The sequence below is a fragment of the Pyxicephalus adspersus genome, chromosome 6 (assembly GCF_032062135.1).
Source record: "Pyxicephalus adspersus chromosome 6, UCB_Pads_2.0, whole genome shotgun sequence".
In the NCBI taxonomy this organism is placed as follows: domain Eukaryota; kingdom Metazoa; phylum Chordata; class Amphibia; order Anura; family Pyxicephalidae; genus Pyxicephalus; species Pyxicephalus adspersus.
The window spans coordinates 29,297,830-29,310,571 of NC_092863.1; the positions used below are offsets into that span (position 1 = coordinate 29,297,830).

The 12,742-nt window shown below is 36.7% G+C and overlaps 1 protein-coding gene across 1 annotated transcript in view; it reads right to left on the reverse strand.

The window, feature by feature from the left end:
• Positions 1-5,408: 5,408 nt before the first annotated feature.
• Positions 5,409-12,742, reverse strand: part of SEMA4D (semaphorin 4D) — a gene marked incomplete in the record, with an annotated part of 48,771 nt that continues 41,437 nt past the window's right edge. The window contains 4 exon segments of the mRNA XM_072415041.1: positions 5,409-6,576; positions 7,109-7,203; positions 7,932-8,135; positions 10,467-10,673. Coding sequence (XP_072271142.1) covers positions 6,538-6,576; positions 7,109-7,203; positions 7,932-8,135; positions 10,467-10,673 — 545 coding nt within the window.

Genomic DNA, 12,742 nt, shown 5'->3' on the forward strand with positions numbered 1-12,742 from the left:
TTGTGCTTTCTTTGTCTTTCATTGTTTGTGCTTTTTTTTATTATTTGATGCCTATGAACTATTCCTGGAATCAGGCTTACATACACTATGGTCCAGAGTATTAAATATACTATCTATAAATTAGATATTTTCTGTCTAGGCCAAAGTGAGATTTTTTGGCAATGTGGGTAACAAATCTGACCCATGCAGAACTGTTGTGATTTGCTTCTTGAATCTGGAATCCTAAGGGTGTCTCAGAGATATTTTGCATTGAAATGGGGTGACTTTTTAAACCAAAAATGGTAATATTAAACATTTACGTTGTTGTATTACACCTTCATTTATTTGGCAGTGTTACTGTGATAGATGGAGACTTATAAATGTCCTGTCTATATAAGATTTCTCCAAGACAACCCCATCTATTGTTACAAAAGCCTTTTTCAAAGTTGTGTATTAACCATGCCATTATATGCATACAGCTACCTTCTTACCATAGATATTTTATAACCCTTCATGAGTTAAAATTGGCTTGATATTCACTTCCAAAAATGATCAGACATAAACAAGCCCAGAGCACTCTGAATGTGGAAATCGGCAAAGCACATTTCATTTCCTGTGTAACATCCAGCAATAAAGCATTTTTCTGATATTTCTGCCTAATTTCCTTTGATGTTACAATATATAGAGATGGCCCTGGCTGTCATTATAGGTCACACAAAAAAAGACATTATGCTTCTTACTGCCAGTGTACAACTGTAATGGGGAAAGCATCATATAAAAGTATTTCTCATTTTCTGCCTCTGACCTTAAATGGCCCAGAGGAATCATTGTGGTTGAACAAAAAAGCTCTTGCATGTAATGTACACAGAAAAGGGCAGACAAGCATCCAGTTCTGTATGGCAATTAGGCAGTTTTTAGGCAGTATTGGGGAACAATACAACATACTGGTCAGGTTCCTCCAGCAGCCTTTCGCAGAAATGTGTCATACATACATACTGCATATGCATAACATGTTGTAGAGAGAATACTATGAATGTCTTAAAGAGACCCTGCTTCCAAATTTGTTGAAAATCCCTCTTTACACTGAGACCCAAAATCAGCTACTCCTTCATGTTCAGACTCAGAATATAAGCTAGATCTCTAGATCTTTTCCCTTTTGTACCTAGACCGGAAAGCAAATTACACCCCCCAAAAAACCTTTTACACTGGGGGACCCCCTTCCCTTTGCACTCAGGTCTCAATCAAACTGTCCTTTGCATTCAGACCCCAATCAGAACTCCCCTTTAAAGCCTCAATTGCTCCCTCCCCCTGCCAACCCTTTCAAACATCACCTTAGCCCCTCTTACCTCTTCTAGTCTGCATCCCTTTTCAGATCCTATCTCAGTCCACTCTTCTACTTTCCTTTCAGACTTTAGACCAGTGCAGCACTGCAGGGCACACTAAGAAAGTTGATCCCAAATTTCATTACATAACCAAAAACAGGAAGTGAAGATAGATTTTTCAACTTTACTGTAGCTGCTTTTCAAGTTGGATTTAGTTCAAATCCCAGGGAAGTTCTAGGACAAGAAGGACAATTAGGGGGGATGTTTTAGGTATAACTTATTAATCACATTTTAGTCTCTTCTCATTTCGGATATTCATTCTGATTCAGTGAAAATGTACATAGTCTCCTTTTTTGAAACCAGGCCCCAGGTACATTCAGATTTTAACAGGATATAGCTTGTAGAAACAGAACACTCAGACTAAGACTAATAAATGAAACATGCCCTATATTCTAACAACCTATATTTACCTACATTAAACATGCGTTCTGATATAAAGTTAGCTAGTAATTTTGTTATAGTACAGCTTTATATCAGGTTACATGTATAAAAATTCATGTATAACATATATTTTTTAGTCTGTAAATCACTTTAACAGCTGCAGCCTGTTGCTGACAATATTTTTCTCCCTGTGCAATGCCCGCTATACACCCACACACAACAGCTGAGCTGGCAATTTTGTTTTTTAAGTAGGGCCATGCGATCACTATGAATGAATGCCTTTAGTAATCAAAGGATCGGGGTCACTCCAGATTGTCAATAACACCGCAGTACTAAAAAAAAGGGTCCACACTGCTGAAGGCTCTTAGTTCTATAATAGATTTGGGATAAGAGGGCTTGTCTTTCGGTAAGCAGGTATTCATGGAGTTTTTGGAGAGTTAAAAAGGAAATCAGGGAAGTGAATCTAACTGAAGGGGAATACTATTGGAGTACACAGTACAAGGTATCACAGTGGTTGAAGAGTCATATATGAATATTCAATATTCCAAAAATGATCAGGAGCACATAGGCAGGGATATGAAACAGGACTGAAAAGTAAATGCGTAAAGAAAGGCAAAATCTATAGCCAGTGCTGTATCGCTGATTGCCTTTTGTATTTATTCCATTGAGCCCTAGGGATCTCTAATGAATTTGTGTTCCAATTATCCAGGACTCTTTGCTCTACTAAGGATAAGAATGCTCTACTAAGAAGAATACTACTTCTTTATAACAGCCTTTCTCAATTTTTTTTTTTAACATGGAACATGAAATACATTTCAGGAAGAATTCTTTGTGCATTGGGCAGAAAGTCACAGATATGTCACGCCTTAAAGATAGCCAAAGTGATTAGTATCAGTTGAACTGACCTGAGAGGTATAATTTGCACATTGCTCAAGGATCCACTAGAAACCTCTGGAGGAACCCTAGATGAGAAACGATGCTTTAGACATTTTCCAAGCATTGGCTTGCAGCACTAGGTTGAATCTCAGCTAGGATACTATCTGCATTTGCATTTATTCTGCATATGAGTTTGTACATTTACTTCTTCCTCCCATATTACTTAAAACATACTGGTAGGTTACTTGGCTTTCTCCAAATATTGTTGTAAAGGACATTAGATTCTCTGGTAAACATATAGTGACATGACTATACTCTGTTAAAGCAATGCAAATTGAATTGGCAAACTACATGATAATAAAAAATAAAGTTCCTGCTATGGAGATTTTAGCTGGCAGAAATATGAAGACAAGAATTGTATGAGATTTTTTTTTTTTTTTTAATCTGAGATATTGTGGTACTTAAGTAACTTCAGTTTCCCTTTTGTCTAATGAGATGCAGTTGGCTCCAGAGGTGCTCCCATCAGAAGGATAGGTGGATTCCGTGTGGATGGGATTAGTTCTAGGAGAGGAATTATTTGAAGTTCAAAAAGTCAACCCCCTCCCCAGTAAACATGTCAGGAGAGGAATTCAGCTTTTGCTTTCAGTCACCACACTATGATCCTCTAGTTTTCTTATGTACTCGATTTTTTAGAACAAGTTTGTAGATCAGGAAAGTCAGGTAACTTATCTGTCCAAAGTATTAGGCTACGTACACACGTGTAATGGTTCTCGTTCGATAATCCTCTCAGGGCTGATTCTACATGTGTACATTGCTCGTCGTCCGAACGCCCGTCCAGGTGGATCAACGAGTGATTGTAATGCAAGTGAAGGGGAGAGACCGCAGTAGGGTGTCGGTCCTTCGTTCTCCCCCTCTCCATAGAGCAGAACGGTGCTTTATGTACAGCACTCGCTCATGCATCGTGCGGTTGTTTGTCGTTGGAAAGGACGACTATTGGACGTGCGTACCTTGCCTTAGAGGAAGAGATTTACATCAAGCTTCTAAAATACTCATTGCTTGATTGTTTGCAGTCATATGAAGTCAGAAATGCTATCCCTGAGCAGGTATGTGGTTTGTTTTGTAGGCATAAAGAATACAGTGCTATGCTGATGGAAATTATCTAAGCTTAGGTTAGCTAACATTTGGCAAGAAAAGTATATATTTTAATATGTTTACACATTGTCAATTAAGGCTAATCTACCTGTATACAAATGGTAATTAGCACTTCTACATATGTCCTAAACTGGTCTAAATCTGCCTTTGGTAGTGCCAGGTTTTCTATTCCTGGGTGTATTGTCCTTGTATATCTGTCTGTTAGTCTATGGCAGTCTTTTTGGCAATGTCTGTCCTTGAGTATGTTTGTCAGTCTGTGTCAATATTATAAATCTATTCATGCAGCCAGCCTGTCTGTCAATTCCAATCAATGTACACACCAGTCTGTATTTCTATGTCGGTCTGCCTATTCTTCCTGTCAGTCCAAATCAGCTAGTGCATCACTATCTGCTTCTGTTGGCCCATTTGACCATACACAAACTCTAAATGTCAATGCATAAAACTGTTGCGTGTAGTGTGTATTTTAGTATATGTAGTGTGACTGCTATCAAATCCCATGTGATTGAATAGAGCTATCTTTCACAATACTTCAATATTTACCCATTCTAGCCACTTATGCTGCTGAAGCCAAACAACTGAGATTATAGATAAAAACAAAAAATAAATCTACGGTGTAACCAGCCACTAATGCTTGTGTACAGTGTATATAGTTCTATAATTTATGCCCTTTTGTACAGTTTCATTCATCTTTAATTACCCTTTGAAGCCCTGTACTGATGTGAGATTACCTTCATTGGAAACAATATTTTGTGATCATTTCCAGTGACAGGAGAATGAGTGAGTACGGCACACACACACAGTGTTGTTCTGTTCTATTAATTAATTGAACAAGTGACACGCAGTTGTGCTCTTTTCTATAGGAAGTCGGAAGGATAAGAAGGGTAGCAGGGTGTTGGTTCATTAATCTGCCAGAAGGGACTACAGTACAAAGGCTGGATTTTCACCTGCAAAACGTATGCAGGGGCTGTCCTAAGTTCAATAAATCATGTGTAATGTGACAGCATAAAAACTTCAAATGTAATGTAATACAATGTAATTGCTAGCATGCAGATGAAATGGTCTGTGGATCTTGTCAAGTAAGCAAGCCTCCTTATTCTCCATGCAATCTGGGTCTGTACTTAAGCAACATATAAAAAAATAGTCCATATGCTACAATAAAAGTTGCAGAACTCATTCTGAGAATTACAAGCCTCCGTAATAGTGGTCATATAATACCTCCCTATAACACCTATCAGCATATGCGTGATTGGCATTGCTCAGTGCCTAAAAGACTAAAACCAAAAGTTAAGTAAAAAGAACTTATCTTAGGTAATTTGAAAAAACAAAAAATTTTTGATTATTTCTTATCCATTTGACCCCATCACTGGGACAGTTGGTAAAGAGAAACTGACCCTAAACCAAATTTAAAAATAAAATGTTGGAATTTGGGTTTGATGTTGGGCATACAAGTAAACACTAGACTACCAAAACACATTTTATAGATGTTGCCATATTTAGTATATGTAGGGTGACTTCTGCCTGTACTCACTATACTAACTACTTTATAGATATTACTGTATTACTTCATCATTATATAACCCATATATAAAAAATGACATACTTTACTAAAGCAAATACAAATCAAACCATCACAGACTGTACAGCTAAAATATATAAATGTTTTATTCATGGGAATGATGAAAATATATTACTTGTAATGTAAACTTTAAGATATACAATGCATATTATATTCCTCAAAAAAGCAAACATTTGTTAAAATACGGTGTAAACATATTTGCAAATAGGCTTGCATGTGGTTGCTGGTTTTAGTAATCTATAATAAACTAACATATTTACAAATATGTTTTTCTTGAAAGGGATCATGGGGTCTTTATCTATAATTGGAGATATATATATAATGAAAGGACCAATACCTATCATTTTCTGATCACTTTGCTCAGGTGTTCATATATAAAAAAGGGCTGTTATCTATAGGAACCAATCCAAAGTTATTAAAAAAAAGGTGTTCTTTGTATTTAATTTAAATAGGATCCCTGTCTGGTGGGGAACCAGCAAATGGTATAAATTCCAAAAATGTAATAAAGTTTTAGTCATTGTTAAAGTGAACCTGATCTAAGAATATGTAATCCATCATTGCTAAAATTGTAAAGAATCCTAATTTTCCTGAATGTAAAGCTTTTTGTGTAAGTAGTGTCAGTCACACTAGAAACCAGCAAACAGATATCTGTGTGATAAGTTATGTTGAACCGTTTTCTCATTCTGGGTCAGTGATCCGAAGGTATCAAAAGACAGAGGATCAGAACACCAACCAGGCAATATGTATAATATATAAAACCAGGTCAGACACTACAAATTTTTTTATAGTCTTTCAGATCAGGATCACTTTAAAATTAAGTACAACTACAAACCAATATTGTCACATTTTGGGAAAAGGAAAAAAAAGAAAAACCCAAAAACATTAACCTAGTAACAATAAACATTTTTTTTTTTATCATGCATTTACCACCTAAATGTTATAGTAACAAAATGGATGGATTGTTTGCATTCATGTATTCTGTACAAGCCTTGCATAGTTAAACAGTATTCTAGAAAGTTCCTATAGAATTTATACAATACACAAAGCCATAGAACAGTTTGTGTGTGTGTGCATTCCCTGTCTTCCTCTGAGGTCCATTAGAAGTAATGTTTAATGTTGTATTCAGTCCTCATAATACAGCACTGTTCATTGAAGCTTTGCACACTCATACTTCAGCTTGATTCATTTTCATCATTTTGTTGAATCAACATCTTTCTTGTTACAGCTTTCCTAAAATAACGAAAAAACCTTTCAGTATTTTGCTAGGGAATTTAATCCTGGTGAATTCAGCCAAGCCTAAGTGGTCATAATATACACAAGCTAATTTCAAGAAATCTGTCGGCAAGGAAAACACATCAGTAAACATACATAATATATCAGGTTGGGGTTGCTTTGTGTTTGAATTCTAAAATATCCGGCACAGTCTTAGCCATTTCTTTATTACAATAAAAGAAGTTCCTGTATTACAGCTTTGCGTAATAGGTGTCCTGGATGACAATTATAGGAGAAGCCATTTCTGACTTTTTCTGAAGATGCAGGCTCAGGGACTGTCATACCTTCTTTTACTACTTGGCAAGACACATGCTGTGCCAGTAATTCAGTATGTGATGGATTTAGGGAATGGATATTGTCTCCAGGGACCAGAGTTAGGTCAAAGGCATTCGCCAAATTTTTACCCCAACAGGTTTTTCATTATCTATTGAAAGGTAATATATCTTGAAGACACTAAGAAAAATGTCATGGCACAACTGCAATACTATACCCATGTTTTCTTCCAGCCCTCCATGATGTTGTTGTGCTCATTAACAGCGCTCCTCCAGCTTGCAAGTTCATTTGACCAGCCATGGTTTATTGAGCCTGTGTAATAGTAGATAAAGATCGGTCAAAACACTGACATATGTTTTTTTTTATTCCAAGGCACTAGTTGATTTATCACACCATCAAGTGTTAGAAAATGAAATGTTCCTGGCTTGGCCTCCTACAGCCTTTATAAGCAATGGCGTTTAGTTTGCTCAATGCCCAGAGCCACAGTATCCACAGGGTGGTCACACTGAATTATCAGGCTGCCAGCCTTACACAAAACAAGTAAAATACAACATCTGTCCTTTCTACTGCTTGGCCACTGGAAGAATCTATGGAAAAAGCTGCATCTAACATCCAGAATCAGATGCAGTTTTAGCTTGTTTGTATGTTTGCAGCCTGATGGTAAGAACAGAATATATCTATCTATATACACACACAGTATATAACTACTAATAGATATATATATATATATATATATATACACACACATACACACAGACATACATACATACACACACACAATGTTTCTAGTAAACAGATATTAGTAGTTGACTTTCTGGAATACAGTGGGATATAAACTTAGTGGCCTCTTTATTAGGCGAGAATATTTACAGGCACAACTTTTAAAATCTGTATATTTTGCTGAGGTTAACATTTTCCTTGCTTTAAAGCCTTAAATACTCTGAAAACTTTATAAATAAAACATGTTATAAAGTATAATTGAAGTATGTGAGCCTAAATACAATTAGGTTGGTGAGTACCATTATGATAAGGGTATTTACCTGTAACTCTTATAAACACTTTTGAAGACTTTACTCCAGCTGTTGATCGAATGGTACAGCGATACTCTGCATCCTTAATAGCAATATCTCTCACCCAGCTAAGTATGTGCACATTACCATCAGGTAAGGGCAGCAATGCTTCCTTTGTACAGCTCTCCATTTTAACTTCTTCCTTCTCCCATGTAAAATGTATATCTTTTGGACCTGAAGGAAACTACAGCTGTAATATGAATAGGAAAAATAGGAGCACATCTTCCTCTATATTTGCTCAGTGTATGATAACATACAAATAATAAATAGCCAATATTTATATTGATCATTACTATGTGAGTTTACACTAATGTTAATGTGCATGTGGTCCTGTTTAAAATTCTGTGAAAAACAGAAAAGGTCAAAATTACGCACAAGCAACAATCACAGCGGTAACATTTAGGCTGCCTTCCCTGTACTCTGTACCTATAATGACATAACGAAGGAATTGCCCACACCAGCCCATGAAATAGCCTTTGAGTCAATTGTCCAACTATTTTTGAGCCCCTGAAATGAAGTGATTGTGTAAAAAAAAAAGGCTTTAGTTCCTCATATGTTTATGCAATCTTTTTGTTCAACCCACTGAATTAAAGCTGTAAGTCTGCAGTTCAACTGCATCTGAGTTGTTACATTTAAAACTAATTGTGGTAATGTACGGAACCAAAATTAAAAAAAGTTGTCTGTCCAAATATTTATGAACCAACCTAACTGTAAATGCTAGCTTGATCACCAACTAAACCTATGTAACAATGGCAGTCTGTATAAAGAAATTGGGCTATCTGAATGCACATATTACATTTTAGGCAAAGGACTGTGCTGTCTATGTATTCTTTAGCTGTGTGTTCTTGAATTTTGAGAATTGGTAAATGATCATTCTTTGTCCTGTAACTGTAAACAGGACACAGCTTTTCTTGTGTGAATTGCAACAAGCTAGATGCTACTATCAGGGCTAGCACTGGTATTAGAATATGCGGTCCACTGCAAGTTGCATGTATAGCAGCAAGCCAAATCTGTAGTCCAGGATCACAATATAATGTCCTTAACCGTTTCCATTTAGTGATTTCGTATAGCTCAAGGCATACTTTTTTTTGTACCAAACTATCTGGACAAGCCACACTGTTGACAGATTTAGTGTGCAACTGAAAGGTTCTGTGTATGTGTACAATACACTTTGGCAACATGACACCTTGAGAATATCCCTTTGTTTGCTCAAAGCAAACAACTCTCCTAAAGACATTTTCAACAGCAAGTGAAAAAAATGGCACTTGTCCAACAAATTTATTACTTACATGCGGTGCTCCAATCCTGGATGCTTAAAAATGAAGAATGGAGGAAAGATATCAGTATAACAGGTTAGAAGATCTGAAACACAAACTTCAAGTGGGACTACAATATGCATTGTACACTTGAGTCTTTTTGCTGTGTTTGGCATACAGAATGTCCTATTATCCTACATTTTACCTTTTTTCTTTATAAGTCAATGGGATTTCAATGAATGAATTAATGCGGTTTGGTGATTGCCACTTTCATAAATAGAGAGAACTGAAAAGTAGTGCAATGTGTAATAAAAACACTATTTTATTGGCAAACAGCATTTTCAACTTTTATTAGCCCTTCCTCTATATCATCTTTGTCCCCATGGCAATAGTGATAGAATTTGCCCAGATTTTCTATTACACTGCATGTAGGATTGGTTATACTGCTTTCCTATGCGTAAGGACATCAGTAAAGGAAAATCTGTCAAAGTTAGATAGCAGTAAAAAACAGAAATTCCAACTGTTTTGGGTTTTCTCAACTGGTTTGGGCTTTACATACACTTTATTCAACTTTTGCGAATATAAGGAGAAAGTTAAAAAAAATAAAAGGGGTTGATCACTCTCATCTTCTTGCCACCTTTCACCACTAAAGATAACACAGTTTAGGTGAAATTCAGTAAATACCCAAGTGCTTTTAACTTTTTGTCCAATTAATTACAATACCTCTTCAAAACTAAGATTACTTGTGCATGGAGGCTATTGTAAACGTTTTATTGCTTCCACATTCATGTTATTGCTCTCTACCAATCCCTAGATAGCAGCTGTGAAACTCTAGGAAATCAACTTTTACTCTCGTCCCTTTTTGACTAATAGCAGTGAAAACAAAAAGGATAATAGTGCCAAACGATCAGGGAAGAGAGGATAATGGCATTGTATCTAGAAAGAACCAAACTTTACTATCAAAAGTCCTATTTCTAGTATGGAAATTAGGAAAGCGTGTATTATTAAATGGGAAGACAAGAATACCCCCTTCTATTGTGTGCTACTTCCCCCGCCTCTGGGGAGGGTCCTCTCCTCCTCCTGTGTCATTGTCTGTCATTTGCAACTCTATTTAATGTACAGCATTGCGTAATATGATGGTGCTATATAAATACTGTTTATTAATAATACCATGATTTAATGTGTTCATTCACACACACAATCTTCCATGCAAGATCTTCTTCACAGAGAACACCTAGGTTCTACTTACCAGTGGCATGGCAGAACAGGTGAAGAGTTCCATGGACATGAACAATCTGGCCCTGATCACTTAGAAAAGGAGGAAGCAATCTGAGAACATCTCTATCAGCACTAGACAGGACTTCAGGCTGCATGCTGGATAGTGAAGGATGTAATTCGGAAGCCATAGAGGACACAAAGAATGTGGCAGAAGAAGGAAAAGGTATAGGAGATGAGGCTGTGTGACAGACAAGGACACAAGAGAAAGAAAAAAGGAACTAAGAAAGATAAAAAGTAAAAAAGAAAGCACAACGCTACCAAAAAGTTCATGCAATTAAATAAAAGTTTGAACTTAGAATAGTGACAAGCAAATGTACATGGGCCCAAGAATGACAACAACAAAAATGAGAACAATAAAATTATACTTTAATATTCGGGCATCCTGAATTTACATTTATACAGAACAGGTATAGAAAAATAAACTTTTACATTTTTAATGTATAAACAACAGGAATCACAGTGTGGTTTTGTCCATTGTTTACAGCTAAATACCATACACTGAAAGAATGCCCCTCAATTAGTTTAACTAACGTGCTTTCCAGTCTGCATAGCATGTGGATTCTGCAGGCAATTAGTCACAAGTCTCTCAGTCTGCACTTTCCTCCAGTGTTTGCACAGGTAGGATCAAAAGTCACTGTTGAAAGTCCCATTTCCCTTACAGTCCATTGAAATGTCTACTGGTGCTTTCACTGAAGTATTACCAGAGCATTACTAAAGCAGGGATTTTTGAAATGCTTCAAATACATCCTTGTTTTCACTATACACAATCTATTTTGCTGATTTGCATCTTTCCCAGTGTCAGTAGTTAAGTCCACATTCCAGTTCCAAACAGCTCCGATACATTACTGCCCATTCACTCACTCCACCGCTCTAATACCCACAGGTTGTAGGGATAGCAGGTATGTTTTACAATTAGAAAAGGACAGCAAAGCTTGTATTCCCTGAGAAAGCAAGTCAACGGAAGAAAAACAGATCCATAGCAAAACCACAGGCAAATTAACAAAGATTATATATACAGTATTATAAATTTTGTTCTGGAAGTTAAAGATCTACAAATATTAAACAAGAATAGCAAAAACCCCGTGTGGGCAAAGTAGCAGATACTTACCAATTTGATAAAAAAAAAATATAAATTCCAATTTGGAATTTAATTTATAATGTGAAAGCACTTGGTCATTCTTGTGCAAATCTGAGTCTGCATATTTTATTTCACATTTAACATCAAATGGTTGGTCCTTTTCTTTTTCCTCCGTGGTCTCATCTTCTTTATGAGTGATATTGCCATTACCACAATCTGCATCTGTCTCGTATCCAGTGTCATTGGTTGGTTTAACTGTGCCAGTACACTGGTTCTCTGTACATGTTTTTTCCACCAATGTTTCCTTCAAACCCTGCTCACAATCTTTCAGGCTTGGAGGACTCTTCTTTTTGCCAGATAGCAGAGCAGAGCGATATTTTAGACAAGCGTCCGGAAGAAACCCCTTGTAGCAATTGTATGTCAACAAGATGACAAAAAGTAAGAAGAATACTATGACTAATATTATGAGGAGAGAGCAGTCATTATTGTTGGTCAAGTACAAAGCCTTTTCAACATTGGGAAGAGAGCTGAAAACCTCCTCCACAGAAATTGTTGGTGTTGTCATTTTGTTGGTTAGAAATGTGACACCCCCGACTGATGTAGTAACTATTGGAGTTGTTGATGGAGATGTGGACATTTTGGTGGTCTTCTCTTTTTTCACTACATAAAATCGAGTGGTTTCCATTATTCCTTCCATTCGTGTTAATGGTGGTGGGGTTGTGCTAGCCATGGGAGGTGGCGTCTTCTCAATCTCCAGAACATGTTTTATGACCAACTGGGAAAAGACTTTATTCATCACAAGCTCGTGTGACCAGCACTGATATGTGCCTGCATCTGACTCCGTCACATTGAGTATAATTAGAGCATTGTTCACAATATACTTGGGAGGGGCCACACTAAAGATTTCGTTATTGAATGTCCACACCACTGAAGCCAGGTTAGACTTGTAAGAACATTTCATCTCTACTGTGCTTCCTGCCTTGACAGTGTACCTCTTACTTTCCTGGATGCCTTTATCAGCAGAATCTAAAAAAGTGGGGCATAAATCAACAGAGATTGTCTTTTATTACTCTACAGCTAAAATAAATTTAAACAATGACCTATGTAAAGGTACAAATGCAAATGTTGCATTTCTTCCTGCATATTCTGTCTAATACACTGGTGTACTG